Source organism: Cyprinodon variegatus, unplaced genomic scaffold (genome assembly GCF_000732505.1).
Source record: "Cyprinodon variegatus isolate N-32 unplaced genomic scaffold, C_variegatus-1.0 Scaffold744, whole genome shotgun sequence".
NCBI classification, from domain to species: domain Eukaryota; kingdom Metazoa; phylum Chordata; class Actinopteri; order Cyprinodontiformes; family Cyprinodontidae; genus Cyprinodon; species Cyprinodon variegatus.
In genome coordinates, this window is record NW_015151197.1 from 215,244 (window position 1) to 239,775 (window position 24,532).

Genomic DNA, 24,532 nt, shown 5'->3' on the forward strand with positions numbered 1-24,532 from the left:
AGAAACTATGTAGTTTTCATGTGATAAAATGTGGAAAACAAAGTATGCACGTTTTTTTCAAATTACTTTACATACATTTACAATAAAAAATAATAATACTGGAACTATTATCAACCTGCTATAAGCAGAAACTGTATAGTGTGAATGACTGAGTTCTCCAATAAGCCAATGTGATAAAATGCAATAAGCTTTTCCAGACGTCCAGAAGTCATGCAGCTATCTCCTATATTTAAGTCTGTGTGCATCAAAATAAACTGTTAGGCAGACATGCATGGAAGTGGGTGCACATGCAAAGACTGAGTAATAATGAGGTATTGATCGCAGTGGCTGTGTGTGATTCACAGGCTGTGAGGGTGAGGCTGAGCTTTTTCTGGAGAGGAGGCATCAGGTTCCCACTATCTTGACCTGGGGGTATTTTTGGTTTTAATGCTGCATCATTCCTCATCCTGCCAAAAAAAAGTCGGCAACAATCATCTCGATCCTACAGATGAAGCTCATATTTATCTACCTTGTCAATAAAAACACAGCAAAAGGGCAATAAAGGGACTAAATAAAACAGTGCTAGGGTTACAGTGAGGTTATGGTTAATCTGTTGGTGATTGCAGGTTTTAAAATAGATTGGATTGTTTATCATCCATTTTTGATGGTGATTTAGTAACTGGATGGTGTCCTATTCTAAAGCCTCTTTAAAAAAAGGTTTAAATAGTATCTTAAAATGCTACCAGCCTCCTCTGAGAAAGTCTGTTTCTTCCACTAGAAGATTAAAACAGTCTTTTCTGATCTGATGTTCTGAAGGAGGCGTCTTTAAGAACTTTGAGTTACCATGAACATATTTCAAACCTCCTGCATTTGGTTTGAGGATGAATTCCTGAAGAGATGAGGGGGGAACTTACGTGGGTGAGGCTGGGGTGAGGTGTGCAGGACCTGCTCCAAGTCCCCCAGCATGGTGAGGATCACCTCCTTATCCAACTGAGCCGTTCCCTCTCGAGGACCTCCCTCTGAAGCCTCCTCCTCTGCCCAGTACCCACCGTCTTTCTCCTTGCCAACCTGCTTCCCGCCTCCCCTTCCTGATGCCGTTTCAGTGCTGGAACATCCGTTCCTGCTTTCTCCATCTGCTCCTGACCCCTCCCTAGACCTCCTCCGTGGCTCAAACCTCGGGTGGCCACTGTACGACGCTCGTTGAGGACGCCCACCTGCCCCTGTGCAACGCCAAGGGACCGGGATGAGGGAATGTTCTGACTGTGAGAGGACCTTCGTGAGGGAGAGTGACAGGGAACGAGCTCTGATGCCCCGGACACCTGCGCTCCTGCTGCTCCCCTCCTTCCTGGGGCTGCCCTGCAGACTGCCTCCTGCCCGCTGGGAAGATGACGAGTAAGGTGAAGAGCTCAGAGGTTGCGAGAGACGAGACGGTGGCTCGGTAAGTTCAAAGGAGTAGACCCGCTGCTCGCCGTCGCTCAGCAGGGTCAAGTTGGTGAGCGAGCGCTGCTTGATCCGCAGGTTGAGGTTGTCAGGGAGAGGCTGGGGAGGCCGCCGGGCTGGGCTGCCCCCCTGATACACAGAGAACTCTGCCCCTCTCTTCATCCTCACTGCAGCCTACGCCTTCACCGCCGGTGGATCTGGAATAGGTACGGTACGTGCAAGTGTGTCCACCTGTGTGTCCCTCTCTACTTCACATCTTGGCTGCACCTTCACTGAGAAAGCAGATGGAGGGAGGGAGGAACCGGAGAACAGAGGAGGCAAACGGATAGGTCCCACGCCTCCCCACTGAGGTCCAGGATTCAGTGGGCAGGAGGGAAAGCGAGCATAGGGCAAAGAGTGGAGAGAAAGCCACTCTCTGAGGCATGCAGGTGAAATCCTGATCCATCCCTGAAGCAGCCCATCCTCATGGTCAGACTATGATTCAGACCAAATCCCTCCATCCTTCCACTCCATCCGCACGCCGTCTCTCTTCCTTCACTCTCCTGCCTCACCACGGTCAGGGGCGTGGACGCACAAGCCGCTACATCTCCCGTGGCTCAGTCTCTCTGCTCCTCCTGTGTCTTCTCTCTCTTTATCTCTCCCTCTGTTTAATGACAGTCTCTCGTCATGCACTCTTATCTTCCACCCCGTCCACCTTCTGTCTCTCCTTTAATCAGCAGCTCACTTCCACGGCTCTGCCGCTTCCTCCCTGACACACTGACTGTTCTCTCTCCACAGCGGAGAATAAATGGCTGGTGAAGCCAGACTCACGCACATTCCAGCATGCAGCCTGCAGCTTTCCCTCCTCCTCTCCCGCTCAGCCCCACTCAGTGTTTATCAGCATTCTTTCTCTTAATCCCCTTTTCATTCTCTTCTTCTGCTCACTTCTTCCCCTCAGCTATCCTCCCTTGCTTTCTCAGCCAGCTGTTTGGACAGTGCACCTGTAAGCTTGCAGCTCCTGCTGCACCAATCTACCCAGCTGACTTAATTAAACCCCATCTTGGGGGCGTAGAAAAAGTGAGCCCTGCAGCTTATCACGGACCAACAATGAGCCAACATATTCTCATCAATCACTGCATATCAGCCCCATCCTTTCCTTTTAAAGCCAATTTCAACGCAATCTTTTATTACTTTTCATTGAAGGCCACTAGCAAAGACTGTTAATCACAAAACATGAAAAATAATAATAGAAATTATGACAATCAGAGGAATTAGTTGAGGTTTAAGTAGACTTTAAGAAGTATGACTGGGCTTAGTGAATATTAAAATAAATACCAGTAGCAAATAAATAAAAAAATAACTACGTCCTTTTTTATAATATTAAGTTCATTTTATCAACTTTTAGCTATTTATCAGTTGCTCTTTACTTGTTTTGTATAAATAGTATCAGCTTTAATTTATTGAGTCGAATTTGATTAATATTTTATGAGTAAGGTCAACAATACCAAAAATAAGTAGAATCTAATCAATGGGAGCTCTAAGGATTTCATAGGTTTGGACTTTTGCCCCAGAAGTTGCATCTTCCAACATGTGAAGTCTGCCACAGCCTGTTGACTATAAGCTAAAGTTGGCTGCTATTTAGTCAAAGTAAGAACAAGTAAATCTATTTCTTTTCCTTGGACCATATAATGAATACGAATCACTTTTTTCATAATAAGGAAAAGATTTACTCTGTATTTATACAATTATTAGTGAGCATTGGGACTTGTATGGGTTCAATTTTTGGTTTCACTATCAAAAGCTACAAAACATGGAATTGCAGATTAGATTCCATATACGAACATAAACAATTTGTACATGTTTAGGTAATAAAAAAAAAAAGGTTTATTTGGTTGGTACAGTGGCAAAAATCAAATCTAGATAAGTCATTTTTTCTTAAAATAAGTGCATTTGTTCTTGGATTGAGGACATAAAAATGTAATTTTGCCAATAGAACAAGACAATTTACATTTGAAATAAGAAAACACAATTGCATTGCCTCATCTCAAGTTCCTATCATCCAATGATCTTATTTTAAGATTAAAAATACTCATTCCATTGTCAAACTATCTCATTTACCTACTCAAAATAAGGGTAAATAAACTTAATTTAAGAAATTTTTACTCATTTCTAGATCGTTTTTCCAGTGTAGATGTGTTTGATACGAACTGTAAGGGAAGTACCAACGTACCTCTAGTAGGAACACATACATTACCAGATGTACAGCTACACCATTCTTCCCAAAGACTCAACGTGAGAAGACTGGTTTTAGTACAATCCATGATATCTGTAGGAAATGCGTAGACGGACCATACATGTATGCGTTCAACTGCAAAGGCCTTTATTGTCCCACAATGGGGAAATTAACTCTCTGCCTTTAACCCATCCCCTTGAGGAAGCAGTGGGCTGCCATTGTGTGACGCCCAAGGAGCAGTGTGGAGTTAAGGGTCTTGCTCAGGGACCCAGAGTGGCGTTCTGTGGGAGCATGTGCTTTAACCACTAGGCCGCCGCTCCCCTTCGATTTGTCAATTTTAATTCAGGTAAAATCAATCAGGTAAGAGAGAAAAGTCAAGTTGTGCCACAGAGTTTTGTGGTACATCAGCAGCACCTTCTCATCAATTTGAAGGCCATAACTTATACATATCTCTACATGGAAATGATCAATTTGAGGATAGATGTGTCCCAAGAAACCTTAGCTTGATATTTCTGATATAAACCTGTAAATCAAAGCTCTGGCTGTTTGTTTAGGACCCTAAAAAGTTGGTCTTTTTCCTCAGTTTTTCATATTTCAATATGAAAAACCTATCCTATCTGGTCTATAAAAGAAAAATTATCCAACAGCATGATGCTGCCACCACCATGTTTAAGAATAAAAAGGTGCGTTCGGGGGGGGATTTGAATGGATTATTTTTTTCTAGCTAGATTTTGTAGGCTTTATAGGTGATTGATTTGACTTGATTTATTGGATATATAGAATAAAATGTTACCTCGGTCATTGACAAAGTAAAACACAGTGGTTTGATGAGTCAAATGAGATACATTTCAAGCAATATTAATATTTAGAGCTCTGTGTCCTGATCTGAGAACAAATAACATGTTTTATAAAGTGGTGATGCTTCGTTGTCTGAAGGGTTGACACCCCTGCCGTGGCCTCCACATGTGTCTGCAGTATGAGCAGGCTTGTCATGTGGTATCTGTGGTATGCCGAATCTTGAACTGCCCTGTCAGAGACATGTTCCCGCTCCTCCACAGAGGAAGAGCCAGAAAGCGAAGGATGAGAATCGACTCTGAAACCTGTGACTACAAAAAGCGAGTGTATATAATGGCGCTGAAACAAAGAGGATGGTCAGCGCCGTTTTTGTCTAATTTTATCCTGCAAATGACGGGCTTTGGAAAAGCCACGATCGAAGCAAAAAGGCTGGAATGTTGCTGCCCACTCGACATCCCTTAACCTATAATCACACGCTGTTGTTTTTGCAAAACTTTGCTTTGTAGACTTCTCTTGTTTTTCAGCTTGACATCTTCCTTTCCAATCTTGGACTGGTTTCTTTGATTTTTCATCCAGGCTGAGCTCTATTTCCTCTTCTATGATGAGTTTGGAATTTGGTTCCAATGAAAGCATTTCTGACTGAAATCAAACAGGTTGCTGCTCTAAAATGTAAAACCCCAAATTTCCTCAAAGATGCGATAAGCCAGCTTAAATATGAGCACCTTTGAAAAAGGAAAGTTAAAGGAGCAAAGTCAACTTAAGATGTAAATAATGCTAAAGGAAAGCAGCTGCAGCTCGTTTGAACCTGGGAAAAAAGAAAGATAAACAATAGACATCCTCTGAGCAACTGTTTTGTTTTTCAGTGCTGGTTTGTTGGTTGGTTCTATTTCAGCTCTATGTTAAAAATTTGCAGATATTCCTGTAAACTTACTGTATACCCATATTACCTAAAGCAAATCTGTATAAAGAGCCATTTCTTTGGAATTTAAATAAATAATTTAATAAATATTCCATCAAATGAATAAAATTTATATATGAAATACACAAATTATATAATAAAAATATATTTCTTAGCTTATTTTTTCAGTTGTCATTTGTTTTTCTAAAAAGTTACTTTCAAGATATTTTATTTTGAGTATATATATATATATATATATATATATATATATATATATATATATATATATATATATTCATACTTGGTTCAAATCATACTTGGTTATTTTAAAATGTATTTATTTAGAAATGTATCCTTTTTAATTTTATGTATTTTTTTTATTTCATATGTTTTTTGGCACAGACACAGAGAGATCTTAACAGCTTAAATTACAAAAAGAATACGTATTTAAGTTAATAAAGAAATAGAGAAATAAGCTAAAAATGTATTTTAAGTATGTTGTTTTGTTTAATCAGTAAATGTATTGATTATTTGGAATAATTAATACTTTATTTATAACCGTATTCTCTTTATTTCATTCATTTTGAATAAAACAGATCTCCATAAATTAGACCCCATTTTGGTTTTTTATGAAAAGAAAAAAAAAATGTAGTATTGCCAAAACAGCGGTAGTGTTTCTTTAAACTGACTGGTTTTCTCTCACGTTGTCATCTGTTTCTGAATATAATCTATTATTTTTTACTTGAGCTTTCCATACATCTGATGTAAAAGTGATTCCGTTCACCAAAACCAGTTTGATTGTGTATTTGATTTTTTTTTAATTTAGGTTAATACATGTAGCAACACATGTCATCAGAACGCCTTTTATAGACACAATGCGTCGGTAGAATGTCCTAGAATAATATTCTCTATAAACATCATAAATCATCACTATCATCTCTGTGGACACACCGCTACACCTGGCAGCACAGCCATTTCAAACCCAGTTCTGACATGTTTGGGAATTCTTTCCTGATGTGAAACCAAATTACCCCAAAGATTTAAGGTGAATGTAAAGAATTTAGAAGCAGGCTTTTGTCTTCAATATTTCATTTGCTTTGCAACATAACCAATTTCAGTAAAAAACAAACAAAAAAAAACTATCCAGTCTAATTGTATGTTTCGATTTTCATTCATGACAGTTTATTCTGTTTAAAAATGGAATATTACTACTTCTCTGTTGGACCCAATTTGCTCCATCTGTGTCTTTATTAGGAATTTAGAAAAATGACTTCTCCTTAAACAGAACGTCTCTCATGCCCATCCTCCAGTTCACTGGAAGGAAAACTCCCTAAACAACAGCTCCACAATCATGCTGCAAAAACTCAAAGAGACAGACTCTTTCAATCAGTAGCATCCCTTCTTATTCGATGCAATAGTAGAGAACTTTGTTTGAACTCAAACGGTAAAGGAGCAAACATAACCAATTATTCTAAGGCAACCAAATCATGGAAAGCAATCAGGCCAGAATCAGTTGGCCTGTTTTGGACAGAGAGAAGACGACGTCAGTCTCTGGATGAGCTGCTCACCTTTCTCTCAAGACACTTCAAAATGCCTTACAACACATCAGAATCATAAACACTGCATGATCTAGCCTAGAAAATGTGATCAGAAGGATAAAACGGTGACGCCCTGTTGAGTATATCGCTTCATTTTCACTCTTTTATCTCTGACATTTCATTAACATATAATCAAAAGTTCTAATATTGTATGTTTTACTAGTTATAACATCATATCCAATCTTAATCATTCCACAGAGGCTTAGAAAGGAAGCTAGCAATCTACTTCTGGTGATGCTGTTTGTTGCCGTGGCGATATATATCCTGACCTTTTCCCTTCCGTTCATTAAACGGGAAAAAACATTCAAATCCCTCAGGTAAACACCACCAGCATGTTGTAGAATGTAAACACTGATAAGCTGAAATATAAAGTCAATTTTGTTTCCATTATTGCTGCAAAAAAAGGAACATGTCTTGTAAAAGACATAAAAAAATAAAAATAAAACACTGATAAATGCATTAATAGATAAAATAAAAAGGTTTTGAGAGCAACTGTGCTGTTCTCTTAGATTTATTGCAAAATAAAAAATATTTGTTATTTTTTTAATAACATTTTTTCAAATCGATTTTCCATTTTTTTCAAATAATTTCATTTTATATTTGACTGTTTTTAATGATTTTGAAAATATTAAACCTGCAAAAATAAATGTGAAAGAAAAACAGAAATAAAAACAATAAAACCTGCAAAAAAAGACAAATTAAAAAAATGAAAATTACATTAGAAAAAACAAGTTTGAAACAATTGTAAAAATCAGAGCAAACAGTTAAACTCAAAACCTTTTTCATCAATAATGGAACAAAATCTGCTCCATAATAACACATCTGGTGCTACCAAAGCTTTGCTTTGAAAGATAAAAACAGCATTTAAACGAAACAATATTATACATATTACACAGTTTTATTTCTTGTTAAATAATTCAGCCCATAAACATGCAGATCAGAACTGTAGCAGTTTTATGGTCAATTTGGAATCAATATAGATGCATATCAGCAGGGGTAAAATTCCTAATCCAACGCATATATAAGTGTTCATTTACACACCCACACAGAGGAGAGAAGGCGATGAGCTACACAGAGCCTGCAGCGCGCCTGTGTGTGTGTCGTACCTGATATCTCCTCCAGGCACTGTTTGGCTGTCTTGCTGTAGACCAGCTCTCCCTTGGTGGGGCTGAGACAGGGGTCGGCTGGGGCCACCGTGGTGCAATCGTTTTCTGAGAACGTCCTGCAGGCGGGAAGAATAATAAGAAGGAAAATCCAGGCATTTACTTACATGAGCAGAAATAACTGTTACCTGCTCCACTTTGATTTCATTATGCAGTCATAGGCTATTTCCCCCAGTAAAATTTAAATAACTTCATTGAGATTTTTCTTATAGAGTTCTACCAGTGTCTGTCATCAGACCCAGTTCAGTTTTTAAACAGTCGGGTATCTGCTGACCCAAACTATTGGATTTATAATCATGTGGCAGCACTCTTGCTAAAATTAAAATCTGCAAGGAAAAGAGAAGACACCCTGTAAGCTTGTCTATTATATAAAAATAAACTTTTTTTAACACCATGTTGGGTTTTAATTGGTGAAAATGGCTTTGTGGAAACACATGCATAGAATGCTTTTAAAGATTTCCCTCCTTTACACTAGAAATCTAAAGTATATGCAGAGCAACAGGGGCAAATATGGGAAGAGGAAAGCTGAAACAAGCAGACGCACAGATCTAAGCAAAGGCCAACAGCGTCCCTCCCTCACATACACACGGCTCCCCGCCACCACCTGCAGAACCGCAGATAACAGCAGGCTTCCATTTGTGAGACTGACTTCAGCTCATGTGAATTATTTCCCCTCACTGCCAGCTTCCACCTTTAGCTGCATAGATATCCTCTACCAAAGCTTATTTGAACAATGCTGATGTATAATAAAAATGAATACCAAATACATAATGTAGCCACACCCACAGCTCAAGCTAAAAGTCAATCACCGATTTAATAAAATACTAAGATCTATATGAGTGGAAAGACTATGATGCAGATTGTTTTCATCTGATTAAACAGGATTTATGATGTGCTAAAGTGTTTATTACACTTGGATGATAATATGCTAAAACCCTTACAAGATTAATAGAGAGGAAAATGATGGAAAAGTTGAGCAGGGAGAACCCTCCCACCACCTGAAAGCATGCTGGGAGCCTCTGGTGAGGCCTGCAGGTGGACACTGATTTAGAGACTAGACACAGTAGGAGGCGGAGCCTCACAACCCCAACAAAAAACAACGTGACCAATTTCCCCATTATATACATCACTGTGTTTAAAGACAGGACGGAAGGCTTAATTGCAAGCGATCTCCTGTCATTACCTCCTAGAGTCTTGAGACAATCAGATACTAATGACTGAAAATAAAGCTTTTTTAAAAGATAAGCATTCCTTTGTCAGTTCTAGATGTCACTCCAGGAGATTGGATGGCAGGCATACACACTGAAACGGATTGCCATAGTGACGAAAATGAAGAATCTTTGTCAAGTGAGCGGATTTCAGTGGATGACGAACAGCACCCAGTCAAAGAACAGATCCTGCAACTGCTTCCCTAAGCGTTTGAGGCTGTATGCTCTCACACCCTTTTTTTTTCCAAGTGGAGAGGGCGGGTCTTTTAAATAATCCTCTACAATACCTTTAAAGGTGCTTAGTCATTTACTTTTTTATAACTTATTGGAGGTGGAAAATGTTTAGCCCACTCAGAGAGCCCCTCTAAAGCAATGCATGGCTACATATCTAAGTGTCATTGCTTAAAACAGTGAAGGTTTGTCGATCAAAACCAAAACACGATTTTTTAAGCTGCTCTCAGAGAATTTTGGTTTTGTGCTTGTTGAGACGGTTGCTGAGATTTGGCTGAACATTCTAATAATTTTTTTTTTTTTGCCTTTTGTCAATATTAACCATCCAGTCTTTGCTGTAAAACAATGAAAGCTCCATTTCTGTTATTAACCCACTTTGTATCCTACCTTTAATGATGAAGAACATTAAAAGTAGAGGGGAAGATCTTTTATTTCTGGGTGGATCATTTAAATAAGTGGTCCTCTTAATTGTCCATCATTCTGGGAATACGTGTAGGTAAGGCCGTCCTACGTGCTCATCTGTTAGCTCTGTTTTTCTGTGCACTACTAAAAACTAAAAAGAGATTTTTAGTTTTTAGTAGACTGGAGAAGACTTTAGAGGTTTATCCACTTAATTGTTTCTAACTAAGTTGAGGGCTTGAGTTTTAACTAAATCAGTGATGGTGAGTGAAAATATCTATAATTCAAAGGGAATGCGTAGTGTTACCTTGCATTAATAGTTTTCCATTCCTGATCACTGTACCATCAGGGTGACAAATCCAAACTGAACATGTCAAATCAACCTTGTCGGAATAAAGAGACACTGAAAGGATTTCTAAACACTGCCGATGTCTTGAATTTCACATTAAGGATGAAAAACAGACAGCCAAATAATAGGCTTTGGCAAGCAGAGAGCAGAGGATGCTAATTTGTTCTGTAATGACTGTGAAGAGATGTGGAGGCGAGAGCATGATGCATGGTGGGGAGAGGCAGCTGATCTCTGGGAAAACTCCAAGACTTCACAGGGTGTGTGTATTTTGGTGTAAAGGTCTGTAGGCCTATAGATTTCAAAGAGGCATCGGTTTAAAACCTTTTCACAGCTCACCTGTACATGAAGGGTGCCACCGTGGCCGTATTGGGGTGGTTGTGTTGCTGCTGCTGTGGAAGTAGAACCACTCCGTTTCCTCCCGGTGCCCCACCTCCTCCTCCTACAAGCATCCCACTGGTTCCAGATAGGGCTGAGGTACTGGTAGACGAGGTCATACTAGTCCGTTTCCCCTCCGTACCGCCAGCGGAGCGCTGTATGTAAAAACTCCCACCTTGTCCTCCTTTGGTCAGCTTAGCTCGCTCTCCTTCACCTGTCCTCATGTTGCCGCTGCTGTTTAAGGCAGCTTGGTTCTGGGACTGACTCTGAGGTTTGCCTGATGTTGTGGACGGAGCTTTAAGTCCTGGTTTTGGGATGCCGCTGGCAGCAGAGGAAGTGCCGCCATCTTTCTTTCCTGACGATGACTTTCCTCCCTTTGGGATGAGGCTGGCTATTTTGGAGGATTTCTTAGTGGAGTCGGCTGAATTCTCACGCTCCTCTTTTGGTGGAGAGCTGTCTTTTGAAGATTTCACAGACTTGTTTTTATCCTCCTTGTCTTTGCATGGGGCCAAGGACCTGCTGCCACTGGCAGAGGTTTTTGATGAGGATGAAGAAGAGGTTTTGCTAGGTGCAGAAACGGATGACGCTGGCGTCTTTGTTGAGCTCTGTTTGGCGGTAGCACTGCTACTGCCACTGCTGCACAATGACCCTGTCGGGGTCTGTCCATCGTCCCCGTACTCCGAAAGGTCATCCTCCTCCTGCAGCGTCATTTCCGCCATGGATGGTGACGCTCTTGAGGCTGATCGAGGGTTAATGAGTCGGAACTTCTCCAACATTGACCTCTGCGGAGGTGCAGCTCCTAACCCAACTTTGGAGGCCTCGTGAAAACCTTCCAGGGCCTGGGGTGAAGGGGTGGTGGAAGGTGAATGGGTGGGGCTTGCCAGCATGGAGGATGTGGCGCTGTGCTTGAGGTTCATTGACTTGCTGCGCCAGGACTTCCCAGAGGTGGGTGAGGGGATGGCAGAGGCCAGCTGCTGCCCACTGAGACTGGTGGGAACCATCCCACCCATACCACTCCCATTCATCCCACTGGGTACAGGGAGGCCCCTCACCGATTCTGAACAAAAATAGAAATATAATTTTAGATTACAACTTAAAAAGACATTTTATTTTATTTTACAAATCAAAATTTATATGATGAGCAGATTGATGCCTTAATTTTTCAGCACCGATGCATCTATAAGGCTGTAGCCTATTTTCCTAAATCTTAAGGTCGGAAGTTCCAGCGATTTTCAGCGGATGTGGAAATCCATTTTGAACGGGTCGGACCTTGCAAACAATGTAAGCGTTTTATTCAAGATGGCAACCAGCTCAACTCGGACACTCCACGTCAAGTGAAGAGCAGTAGAGTACTGCAGTTCTGTGCGTTGGCCACAGGTGGCAGTATCATTGCACAATCTGTTCTGCACATGCGCAAATGAGCTGATTGTGCAAGACATCCGGCTCGCTCTCAATTTTATTTTGTTAAAAAGACCTACATAATGTTTTTTCCTCCCCAAAAATAGTAAACGTACTAAAATATAATGTGTTAAAGGTTAATAATTTATTTCCTGAGAAAATAAATGCCTTAAAATCCTTTATAATTTGCACCAGAAATGGGCAACTTCGCTTCTTCCGGTGGCTACTTTTTTTCGGCTTTGGATTTAAAAATAAATCTAGTCTTTTTGAGTTTTATGTTTTCGTTTCGTTTCAACCTTATGGTATATAGTGAGTAATCTAAAGAAAGAAACAACTAAAATGCAGATAAACGTGGTTTAATCATATTTTGCCAGACTGCTCTGAACATGTCCGATGATGTCAGAGAAGCAGTTTAATAAAGATGTAAAAATGTAATAAATGTAAAAAGCATCAAAATTGTGTCACAAATGTCATAAAACATTTTCTAACGATGTGTATTATCATCTTTTAGTGAGTTAAGGATAGAAATAAGTAAGCAACATTATTTATGGACACCCAGATGTATATCTGTTCGCGCATGTGCAGGACGGGTTGTGCTTCCGGGACGGATCGTGTAGGGACAATGCCCAATGTCTGCAAGGAAAATTATTTGTTGCTTGAAATCAATTGTTTTTCATTAAAGATGCATTGAAAGTTGTGCTAAATAAAACTCATGTATAGATTAGAGATAGAGATAATATCAGGTTTGCAGATGACTACTGCATTTACCTACATTATCAATACTTTAGTACTGAAGAAAGTCATCTCTTCTTAAGATGGGGAAGCAAAGCTTACTTCAGAATATTCTTTCACTTTCTGGTTTTATACAAATTCAGCTAAAAATGAAAGCATTCAAAGAGTATAAAAACACCCTACAGAAAGTAATTCCAAAGGAGAAAGGTTGCGTTAATTTCTTCAAAGGGGATTAAAGTCAGCAGCCTTTTATCCTCCTGTTCAAAAAGCTATTCCTTCAGCTTAATAGTGCAGAGAAAGAAATATTTATGATACATATTTAATGTCAAAGGTTGTGGAATATGTGTAACTTTGATGTACCGTGTATAAATCAAAGGGACATAAGTTTGTGGCTAAATTCGCAAAGAAATGTGGAAAGATCCGGAACATATATACCTTATGGAAGACAAAGTTTGGCAAAACGAAAAACAGATTTTGCGATTATAAAATATTCGAAATGTTATGAAAGTTCCCTAAAGAAATCCCACAATACATGATCCCTGCTTTATATAAGGGATGGATGGATGGATGGATGAACAAAAGGGTTGTATCTTTATACACAGCTAAACTTTAAACTAAAATTAAACACTAGGCGGTATTTTTTTTTTTATAAAATCAGCTCATAAATCTCTAACCAGATCTATTAGACTACATTTCGTGTCAGAAAACACCTGTTGCTCCCTATCAGGATAATAGAAAAGCAGCAAACCCTCCAATCAACCACAGAGGAACTCAAAAACTAATCTAAAAACATAACAACACAGGATTTAAGAAACACACATGAGCTAAATTATTTTGTTTCGGTTGAAGAAAAATAACCTTTCCTGATGGAGCCAATAGACAATCAGCATCCACAGCCTAGGAAATAAGGTTGTCTAAACATACTGAGGGAGAGGAAGAGTGGAGGAGAGAGACGACAGGGTGACACCATGAAGTTATGCACCAATAGGCTGAGTGTCTGTCTGGCTGTCAGTCAGCGCAGTGAGCAGGGCTCAGCTGGTTCTGAGTCACCACCAGTCTGCTCTGTAATGCCACTTCAGGCAGACAGGAATGGGAGGAGAAGGCTTTGATTCAGCTTGTTGGGCCTGAGACACAAACTGTTTTCTGAAACCTGAAAGCGGAACTTAAAAAGCCTGAGCGTCACGCAGCGCTCAGACTGTTAGGGATTAAAATAACCGAGGCTTAAACGCCGGCTGTGTCTCCTTCTGCTTTAGTGCACACACCTGAGAGCTTGTACGGCGAGGGTCCTGCTGTTTTATCAAAACAGAATAAAAATCTGCTTTTTAACAGCTTCTAAAACATAAGATGGGGGAATTTTAAGGGTCTTTTCCTTATCTTTTTACAAAGTTTGGCGATAATGGGTTTATTAAGTCGTTTAAAATAATTGCAATATAAAGATCTTTACAACCAGCCTACTTTAAGCAGCAACATGTGAGAAGTAAACAAACAAGGCGTCTTTATTTTTATTATTCCCTTCAGGTGGTTTCTACATGTTAATGAAGGAGATTAGAAGCATTAAGGAGATGAAGTGTCTGAGTCCACTCAATTAACCCCACCTTTAGAGATCCTCCATCCCCACCCTGGAGGCTACCACACATGACCACCTCACTTTAACTTCCATTTAAAGTTGTCATAGCAACCGCATCCCTTGGTGATGTCTTTCTTCTTTTTTTTTGCCTCAGCTAATAAATAAAATGCCTCTTTTTCTTGATGTTAGACTTTCTAAACATCATTGAGAGAAACCGTCCATAGACCCAGTTAAAAAGCAACAACTGATCGACTGCCATCTGGGGTTCTGTCTCCACATTATATAGACATTAGGCAGCCAGATGGTAAATAATGTTTCTGTTAGAAGGATCCAACAGTTTCCCCTTGTTTAATAATCCAATATTGCACTGATTTCTTGTCTAATTTAAGTTGGTTTTGGAGGGTGGACATTATGAGCTTATTGCTTCTGCAAATAGACCCTTTTTCAGACTTTAATTTATGTTACAAGGACATATACTGTCATTTATTGTTTATTTGTGTGTCTAAAGGCAAATATCAATCAATTTAAACATGATACAGTGGTTTATTAGATTCATAAATATCAATTCTTTAAGAATAATTAGAATAAGACATTAAAGAGACCTTAAAATAAAAACATGCTACTTTGAAACTTATCTGGCACCACAAACTGATGTCTGCTGGAACTAAGATCGAATGTTTCAGCAACAAACACTAGCTGGACTGGTTGCGACACAAAGGACGCAACATCTGTGATGCTGTGGGCCAGGGAAACGGCTTAGAGAAATCTGCTGTTAGAGCAATAAAAAAAATCTTATTCCCTTTACCTTTAAACTGAATGGGTCAAAGTAGCAAAGAAACATTTAAACAGAGATAAAAACAACGGTTTTTAAAATGTGGATCACGTTGAAGGAGGATCTAAAGGAGGAATATTGGTTAAAAATAAAGGAATTAGAAGGGAAGGGAGGAAATAACAAAAAAAAAAAAAAAACAATGATGCAAAACCAAAAGGATGTGTGATTTGATGGGGAGAAATATGTAAAACCAAAAACAAAGAACTAAACAGACTGAAATCTTCTGAGGGATGTGAGTGAAACAGCTCTTAGCTCAGGCTTCCTGTATCTGCTCCTCTGTGGACCGTTGTGCCCTGAAGCTCAGAGCTGTGTTGCTGACATTTTCCAGCAATTGATTTCCTTTCCTTTCCTTTGTTGGTACTTTTCTCTTTTTCTTTTCAACCAAGCTAGTTTCATCTCCCCAGAGTCAAGCTTTGCCTCTTGAGTCTTTTCCTTACAATCGGAAAGTTAGTGTTACAGGTTGACACCACTGTTCTCTGAGAAAGCAGTAGAAATATCAATCTGCTGCTTTTCATCACGTCTTTCACCCTTTTATATGGTAAACCTTTTAAAAGAGGGCAAAATATAAGAATAAATACTTTTTTTTATTACATACTAATATTAACTCTCACAGGTGGAAAGAGGTTTTCCAAAAAGAGTGACACCCCTATTCATAAGGTGACTTATTTTTGACAGGGCGGGTGCTTTAGTGAGACACTGGTCTCTGAGGTGTTTCTGCCGCATTATTCTAATGTCATAATCAGAACTGGAGAGAATTCAGCAGATTTGTTAAATCTGTAGATGAGGAATACCTGGGATCTGGGCTGAGTTGTGGCAGCAGTGCCCCCATGTGGTGGAGATGGAAAATGCAAATTATGCATCTCTAAGATGCCGTTATGTGAAGAAGGAAATTAGACCAGCTATAAGATCTAAGGGATATTAAATCATGATTTGTTTGAAGTTATTTATTAAAGCATATAAAATGGTTTTCAATTCCATTATATTTATAACTATTATTACAAAATAATAATGATAAAAAAAATTCTGTCTGATCACCAGTGTCACATTTAAATGTTTGGAATATTACTAACTCATCTTAAGGACATTGCCTCAGGTATTTTTTTTTTATTTTTCGCTCTGCACAGCTCTCCAGCCTTCCTAACACATGATGAGGCTGAGCTCCAGTCAAAGAACCAGCTTTATTTTTTGATTCATCAGTTCTTTTCCCCTGGATTCACTCCTGACTTTTTCAACATTTAATATTTAACATTTCCACATAGAGGAATACTTTGGCATACGGAGGTTCATGGTTCTAACAGCCTAGTCCAGTGGATCTATATAAATAAATAAATAAATAAAAGCCCACATCATGACCCCTCCACCACCATGCTGAATGGCTGGTGTCAGATGTTTGGGCGCAATGTCTTGGAGAATTATTGCCTACAATGTACCAAGATCATAGAACCACAAAGCAAGCCCATATTATCATCCCCCCCATGCTTAAAGCTGTTTAGAGGTCTACTGAGGTAATGTGATATAAAGATCCAAATTTTTAATTTGTTATTTAGTTGTTTATTTTTTATTATTTTTATAATATATAAAAAGACACAGAGAAGAGACTTTATTTCTTATTTTTTAGCATGTATTTTATTATTCATTTAAATTATTATTTATCAAAAAAAGACAGAGGCTTTATTTTTTCATCTATTTTGTCATGCATTATTATTATTCAATAAAAAGGGACACAGAGAAGATATTTTATTTGTCTATCTATTAAGTTAATTAGTTATTTATTCATTTTATTATTATTTTATTATTATTTATAACAAAGACATAGAGAATAGGCTTTACTTTTAATATCTTTTATCTATTTATAAACTTTTTTTATTGTTATTTATATAAAAAAGAAACAAAGAGGCTTTTTTTAAATTTGTATTTAGTTATTTATTTTTACTATTATTTATATGGAAAAAAGAGATTTGAGGCTTTCTCTAGCAAACCTCTACAAACATGACATGCTTAATAAAAAAATGTTTTGCCAAGTCCTGTAGAATTTGCAATATTGAACCATCAGCATGCAGAAACTGTAAACACCACACATTTTAAAATCTGAAAAGAAAATCTTTTTCTTTATTTGCTCTTTGTGTTTGTTGAAGTGTTGTCTCCAACATTGCTCACCTCTATCGTTGCCGCTTGCATACTGGAGAGGCTTGCTCTTGTCGATGCTGTTGAAGCTCTGACTCCGGCGGTTGAGGTTGGATGAGCCTGGGCTTCTGGATGCCCCGCCGCCTGCAGCGGGTACTCTGGATGGCCCTGGTAACCTGGACAACCACAGAAGAAAGAAGCAGTTCACTATTAAAGTAAAGAAGAAACCATGGAAACCAAAGCTTAAGTAACATCTAACACCAGGAAACGAAATTTGTTTCCCTTTATTGGACCGTAATATTATAAGCAACTTACTGAACACACAAGGAAACCCCACGTAAATGTTCTTCTGCTTCAAAGTTATTCCTCTCATTTTGTCTCATAAAAAAAGATTCCCCTTAAAACACAATGAGGTTTGTGTTTAAAATATGGCAAAATATGCAAAGGTTTAAGGAGGAAGAGACATAACAACCAAAGATGATAAAGAGAAATCACAGATCGATGTATCAGAGGAAGGGTTGTTTGTTTAGTCGGGGAGAAAAAGGCGTTAAAACACAAAGTTTAGATAACAGAATGTGCTCAATACAACAGCGGAGCTTAATGGAGAGCCGTTCCAGTCTGTTTTGGCAAAAGAAATATAATCACTGATTTGCAAAAGGTTTGGTGTTTTATAAAAGAAAAATTAATAATATTCAATTCAATAAATTCTATTAGTCCAGCTGGAATTCAGATTAGAATCTAATCGGCTTAAGATTAGGGTAATGGAAAAGAGGCCTATAAATGTAACACATTTAAAGCCTCTAAATTTGATCAAACTCCTCTAATAGCTTTGACCCATTGCCTTGAAATTTGGTACTTTTGTTCAAAAGGCATGCTGAATTTAAATTATAAAAATCGTTTTTGTTAAAAAGTTTTTGTTATTGCAGAGAGAGTGGAGCCAGGCCTCGAAATTTGAAGTTATACCAAAAAACACCCAAAAAGTTACATTTATATAGCCTTCTACAATGAACATTGCAGAGACACAAAACCTTCTGTGATTTATCGACGTTTAAACAATCAAAACACATATGGAAACATTAAAAAATATATGTTCTTTTATGATAAGAAGGAACTGACTGCTATAACTCTAATGTCGTTTTTTCTCTGATTATTGAAAAGGCTATAAATGATTTAAATCATAACATTTGTAAAAGTAAAAAAAAAAACACATTTTGGAAAAAAATCCCATTGGGAATAAAGTTATGGCTTGAATGAAAATAATTTCAAACTAAATTTGGGAATAATGGGATGAAAAATCAGCAGGCTGAGAATCCCCCACATCATGATGCTGCCACCGCTGAGCTAACGTGTTCGTTTTTCTCTTGTGTAAAGAAACAAAAAGTTGAGAATTCACTTAACTTCAGGAAACCTTAATGCGAACACAGCCTTTTCTTCAACATGTCTGCTGGCTCTATTAAAGCTTTCATTAAAACATGTTTAAAACATGTCCTTTTTACAAAAAGGACATGTTTTAGGAGTACAGGACTAATAACTGTCTTTAGACAGATTCCTCCACCTGAATTTTGTTGGGCTTCAGATAAAGAAAGATTAAAGAAAACAAAAATAAGATACAGAAACTAAATAGAATTGTTGTGACCAAAAATAAAAATTAAACACACTATGGGTTAACTTCACTGCCTAAAATCCATTTAATTTGAACTAGATTTAAATCTAGCAGCCTCCCACCTTGGTTTGCCTCACTGCAGCTGGAGAACTTTATTCCTCCCAGGGGAGAATTTCACAAATAATCAAATTAAAAAGCTGCCGGTGTTGTATGACAGCTTGATTCAGCATATAGACTTCATCAGATGCTTTACTGCATTAATTTAATGAATTGGCAGCCTCACCAGGGACCACCAAAGGTTATTCTATGACAGGTCAGGTAATTATGCAGCACAGAGAAGATGGAATCGGCTATTCTTCCTTTTTCCGGCCTGATTTTTTCATAACATTCTCTAGAAAACTGAAAAAAACATTTTCCATTCCTGGTGAGTTTATGTTGGAAAGATGTGCTGATGGCTCTGTGAGATAATCGATTCATTATGCTGCAAATGTCACCCGCGTCTGTATCGCAGCTGGGGAGGAGATGTAGGTGGAGAACGCTGCAGACCCCTGAACAGAAAACCGATATGATGCACTCTCATTTTTTCACGTTAGGACACAGCTAACCAACCATCACAACAGCAGAAGATAAATGTCTTCACTGCTTTTTGACCGATTTAGCAGCTGTAGTTGGTTTGCTCTACGACATGCATGATTGGCTTTTTTGTGAAAAAGACGTTTTGTTTTTCAAATTTCGTGTATTTCCCACAATCAGACATGTCCTTGTCTGTTCTGACCAGGAAATGAGGAAATTATTATTTCATATCTAAATTTAAAATCCTTGCTGATTGGAGTTGTAACCACCTGCTCTTTTCACTTTAATTTGCAGATTCCCATTTACCAGAAAGGACCCCCAGTTTGTCAGGTTACTGTAAACAATCCAGGCCCCCTTTACTCTGTTACACATGAATAAAATACACTGCAGCCAAAGGTTTATATATGCTACTTAAATGCAATAATTATGATGTGATCCCTAAGGTAAATTATCTATAATACATAGATGCAATATTTATTTTTTATTTATCTAATACATCATTCAAATCTTAAATATGTAATTAAATTGTAAAATTCAATAATTGGTGAGTTAAAACGTAAATGTCATTTAAATAGATTTATTTAAACATTAATATAATCAATTTATATTTATAGAAGTAATTCTGTGTATTTTTCTTTTGTGTCATTTATATTTTTGCCTTTTGTTGGTTTACCTTATTCTGTTCTATTCTATTGCTTTGAGGCGGTCTGCATGGTTTTGGAAATGTTTTTGTTTAGGGTTTTATTTTGTGTGACTCTTAACATTCTGTTTATTCTGGGTTTTCATTTAGATTTATCTTGTTTTTGTTTTGTTTTTTTTGCTTCTTAGTTTAACTCTTCCTTGGTGTTTGTTAGTTATGTTTTATTTAGTATTTTCTTTCTAGTTTTTCATAATTTATTGATGTGGCTACTTTTATATTATGTTACTCCCTGGCTTTATGGGTATCTAATCTTGTCCCGTCTTTTCCCTGTTGTCTAGTTTTAACTTGGTCGCTCTTTGTTTCTTTGTTAGTAGTCTCATTTCCTTTTTGTGCCATCCCAGTTCTTTCTGATTATATTGAAGCCCTGCTGTATTTGCTGCTTACTCTGCATTGCTTCCTGGTTCCACTCTTCTTTCCCCTCAGTTCCCTTCTAGCTCCTTCTGTCCACACCTGCTCCCAGTTAGTGAACTACTCCATTTTTTCTTCCCTAGTATATGTACTTTTTCTCTGCAATTGCTCATTGCTGGTTTTTCTCCATTTCATCCTGTAAAAACCTCCTTAGTTATTCTCTATTCTAGTTCCTGTGTTTCCTGCTTTATTGCTATTTGATTTATGTGTCTGTTGCCACCACCTTCAATAAATCAGGGAGAACCAATGTCTGCCTTCACCTCTGCATACTGGCTCTGTCTACCAACTCTACAAATTCTGACAAATTAGCCGCTATTAAGCTTTTTATAAGCTATTACTAAATGGTTTATAAGCGTTTATTAAAGCATTAATAAGCTATCAAACTATGAATAAGCTGTTATCAAAATCGTTAAGTTGTTGGATCACTGAAATATTAAACAAGCATGAGGATGAAGGCGCTCTGGTCAGATGAGACCAAATGTTTCAACTTTTAGGCAAATATCTACAATGTTTTGTGAGGTGTAACAATTATTCCTGTATCACCCTAAAGCAAAAGTTATTATGGATATTGGTAGGTTTGCTACTTTCTATCCCAGATATAATTAACATGCTGAGCACAAAACTACAATATTCCTTAGATGCAGGAAAAGAATGCCACCAACATGCAGAAGACAAGTCAATCAACCGCTTATCTGTATGAATTAGCAACCCTTGGTTCATGTGCTATGCCTACCTAAATGCAGAGGGCTGCAGCCAGAAGAGCATGAAACATATGGACAAGTTCTGAACAGCTAAAGCGTTTAAGATCACTGAATGTCAGTAACTTTGTCAGCTGTTGGAAATCTTTCAATCTATGAAAAAGAGAAAGGCTAGACGATGATGAAATCAAAAGAAAATAGACAAAAAGAAGCAACAGAGGAAAGGAGAAAACAAATGCAATGATGGAGGATAATTTGTTTTACAGAGACGAAGGGAAAAAAAAGAAATACAATTGGAATATAGGAGAGACAAAGCGAGGCAATTCAGATGGAAGGCAAAGAAAACTCCTTTCATCAGAAGACGCTTTCATCTTCCAAACTACAGGCCTGATGAAGCATCAGCAAAAAAGGCCTGGAGGGAAAACGCTAATAGAATTTCAGCTCAGTGGGTGGAAAGACTGAAGCCTGTCAGTCATCAGTTACACACAGAAGATTTGGTAGTGAGTCCAAGACATAAACCAGATTATCTGACAAAAAAAAAAAAATAATAATAATTTTGTCTTTAAGACTGGAACATGTGTTGGCCACACAGCTGCAATTGATGCCTGCAGATGACCAACAAACTGTCAAACATCACCCCCTGTTGCTTTCATGATAAACTTTACGGCCCAAACAAAACTATCATATGACAGAAATCATTTACCGCAAAGCAAAGGCTGGATTATGGGGGATGGATTACAGCAGGTAACGGTCAGCAGGACTATAGTGTGACAAGTGACGATCAAAGAAAGGATTAAAGCTGCAGGACAAACAGCAGCATCATCTTTAACAGCTTTTTTTTTTACTGATATCAAAGTATCAATAAACCCCATCTGGGTATCCATGCAATGGAGGCAAACCTACGGCATGAACAAACATTTTGTTACGTACAGTGATAAGAAGTAAATATGTATCCATTGTTGTTGCAAGCAAAAAAAAATAAATAAATAAATAAATAACAATTATAAATGGGTATCTCAAAAGAGGGGAATCCAAAAATTAAACTTATGTTTTTTGATAACCCATAACGAATCTCTCAACATCATGTTGCATTGTAAAGCTAAAATGTATATTCTGGTCTTCGTTCTGGTAAAATGTTGTTAGTTTTTGTGATCAGTTTAGCCACAAAGATCCAATGAAGAAGAAAAAACATTTGATTGGAAATGTGCAGCCTAACTGAATATTTATGAGCTTTTCCCTTTTCAATATTAGTGAATTAAACCAAATCTGATTCCCTTATCTGGCAGACAGATCCATAAACCAATCCATCTGCTAAATGTGCAGCTTGGGGTCCAGAGTTTTAGATTTGTGGTGAAAATTCAACGTGTTTGCCTCACTGAGGCTCAGCTGCCCCATAAAAGACTGTATTCATGTCAGCCAATAGGGGGCAACCTTAAGCAAGCGTTGGACTTGCCTGGTTCAAAAAAAATGAAATTCATTCATGAATTCAGCCAACTGGAAAACATAACAGGCATATTTTTCTTTAAATCTTTTATCTTTTTTATCTGACTTAATTTTCAATTAAATGTTGTTTATTTGCTGCTAGCTTTTGGATGTATGTAGGGAGGGAGGAATAAATCCAAGCTGAAACTTCCTGTTGAAGAATCTTCTGGCAAAACGCTTAATCTCTGTCAGGTGTTGCATATCTGACCCTAACAACCTTTGACCTCTAGCTGGTTATAATAAGAAGGAGTATCACGAAAACATGAAGAGCACAGGTGCAAACTAGAAAAAACACGTTTTCAGCGAGAGAGAAATGATGTTCGAGTAAGTAGAGAGAAGAGTTTTACCTTGTGTTTTTCTTCTGTGGTGATCCTATTCCACTGTGGCCTGGAGGACTTGCATATCGTGCTGTAAGACTGTGAATAGACCAGAGAAAAAGATAAATATACTGTTAAGCACGGTCAGATGAGGAGTGAAAGCAGGAGTTCTCTTAATCCCTATCTAAATGTAATAACCTGAACTAGTGCAACCCTTTGGATAGAGGCAGAGAGAGAAGCAGAGCCAGGTGAAAGGAAAACATGAAGCACGTGGTGAATACTGTTAGCATGCCAGGGAATATTTCTTTGATTTTTCACATGATAGCTCACACATGTTGGTTAACTGCAAGCGTATGACTAAGCCAATAACATCCCTAAATCCATTTATAAAAGAGCCAGAAAAACTTTCACAAACAGCTTTGCGGTGGCATCCTTTGAAGAAAACCCCAAAACACACAGCACAGAAGGCAGGGGTGAAGGAAATGCCCAGAGCGCCAGTCACAGTTAGTCACTCAGAGAGATGGGAATTACTGTAATTCTGCATGTTTTAGGCAGGCCGCCTTCTTCGTGTTTGACAGGAATCACTTTGGCAACATGCAGAGCTGTTTTTTGAGTAACGTTAATGACATCCTGTAAACAACAAAGTGAGTGAAAGGCGGCAAGCTGAACTAAATTCTTTTGAAAATGAGCCTCATGCCGTCTTTCATTGAGTGCATCAAAGAAGAATACGCCGTATGTCCAACAGTTGGAAAACGGATTTTGGACAGTTTTGTTAAAGACAAAATTCTCCATCCCACTCTGAAATATCTCAAGAAATTTGCCTGACACTTCATTGAGATACTGAAAAAGTTCAGAGTAAGCCAACTTTGACACATCTACAAATCTTAGAACCTTTACGAAATGAGGCAAATGTTTTAAGGGTAGTTGTTTTACTATCCCAAATGACATTTGTGGCAATGATAGCTGCCCCCATGACTCCTTGACCTCTGCTTCCCTGATGAAATATATGTCACGTATGATGAGCAGAACCTCAAAGTGCTCCCTCCACCACTGATCTATATCTGGTTTTAAGGTCAACAGAACAGCTTTTCCACAGTATGTCTAACACAGTATTTGTAAGAAATACTTACTCTCAGTTAGGGCACCCGACATTTTGCAAGAAATGCTTTGCGTTCAACAAAAAAAAATTGTAGATTCTAACTTATAAAGGATTCCATAGGATTTTTACTAAAAATCTACGTAGCTCCAAAAGGTCTACACACCCAAATTCAACCAGAAATTGTCCTGAATGTCATTGTGTATTAAATATGCCGGCTGATTAATAGTATTTCATTGGTAAACATGTAGAAATGATAAGTCACCCGACTTACACACAGGAGGAACTGGGTTCAAATCCCGGGGGGGCGAGACCCTTCATGCTAATGCCTACATGTCGCTTTGAATAAAGGCAT

At 38.2% G+C, this 24,532-nt stretch overlaps 1 protein-coding gene across 14 annotated transcripts in view; it reads right to left on the reverse strand.

Moving 5' to 3' along the window:
• nav3 (neuron navigator 3) overlaps positions 1-24,532 on the reverse strand; it is a 210,638-nt gene that overhangs the window by 81,200 nt on the left and 104,906 nt on the right. For 12 of the 14 annotated variants that reach the window (XM_015395532.1, XM_015395533.1, XM_015395519.1 and 9 more), the window contains 4 exons: positions 23,112-23,180; positions 17,334-17,476; positions 10,609-11,704; positions 8,029-8,144 (listed from right to left, as the gene is read on the reverse strand). In XM_015395532.1, coding sequence (XP_015251018.1) covers positions 8,029-8,144; positions 10,609-11,704; positions 17,334-17,476; positions 23,112-23,180 — 1,424 coding nt within the window. Of the gene's footprint in view, positions 1-893; positions 2,256-8,028; positions 8,145-10,608; positions 11,705-17,333; positions 17,477-23,111; positions 23,181-24,532 lie in introns of those variants that run through there. The other 2 variants (XM_015395529.1, XM_015395531.1) reach the window with 2 other exon arrangements.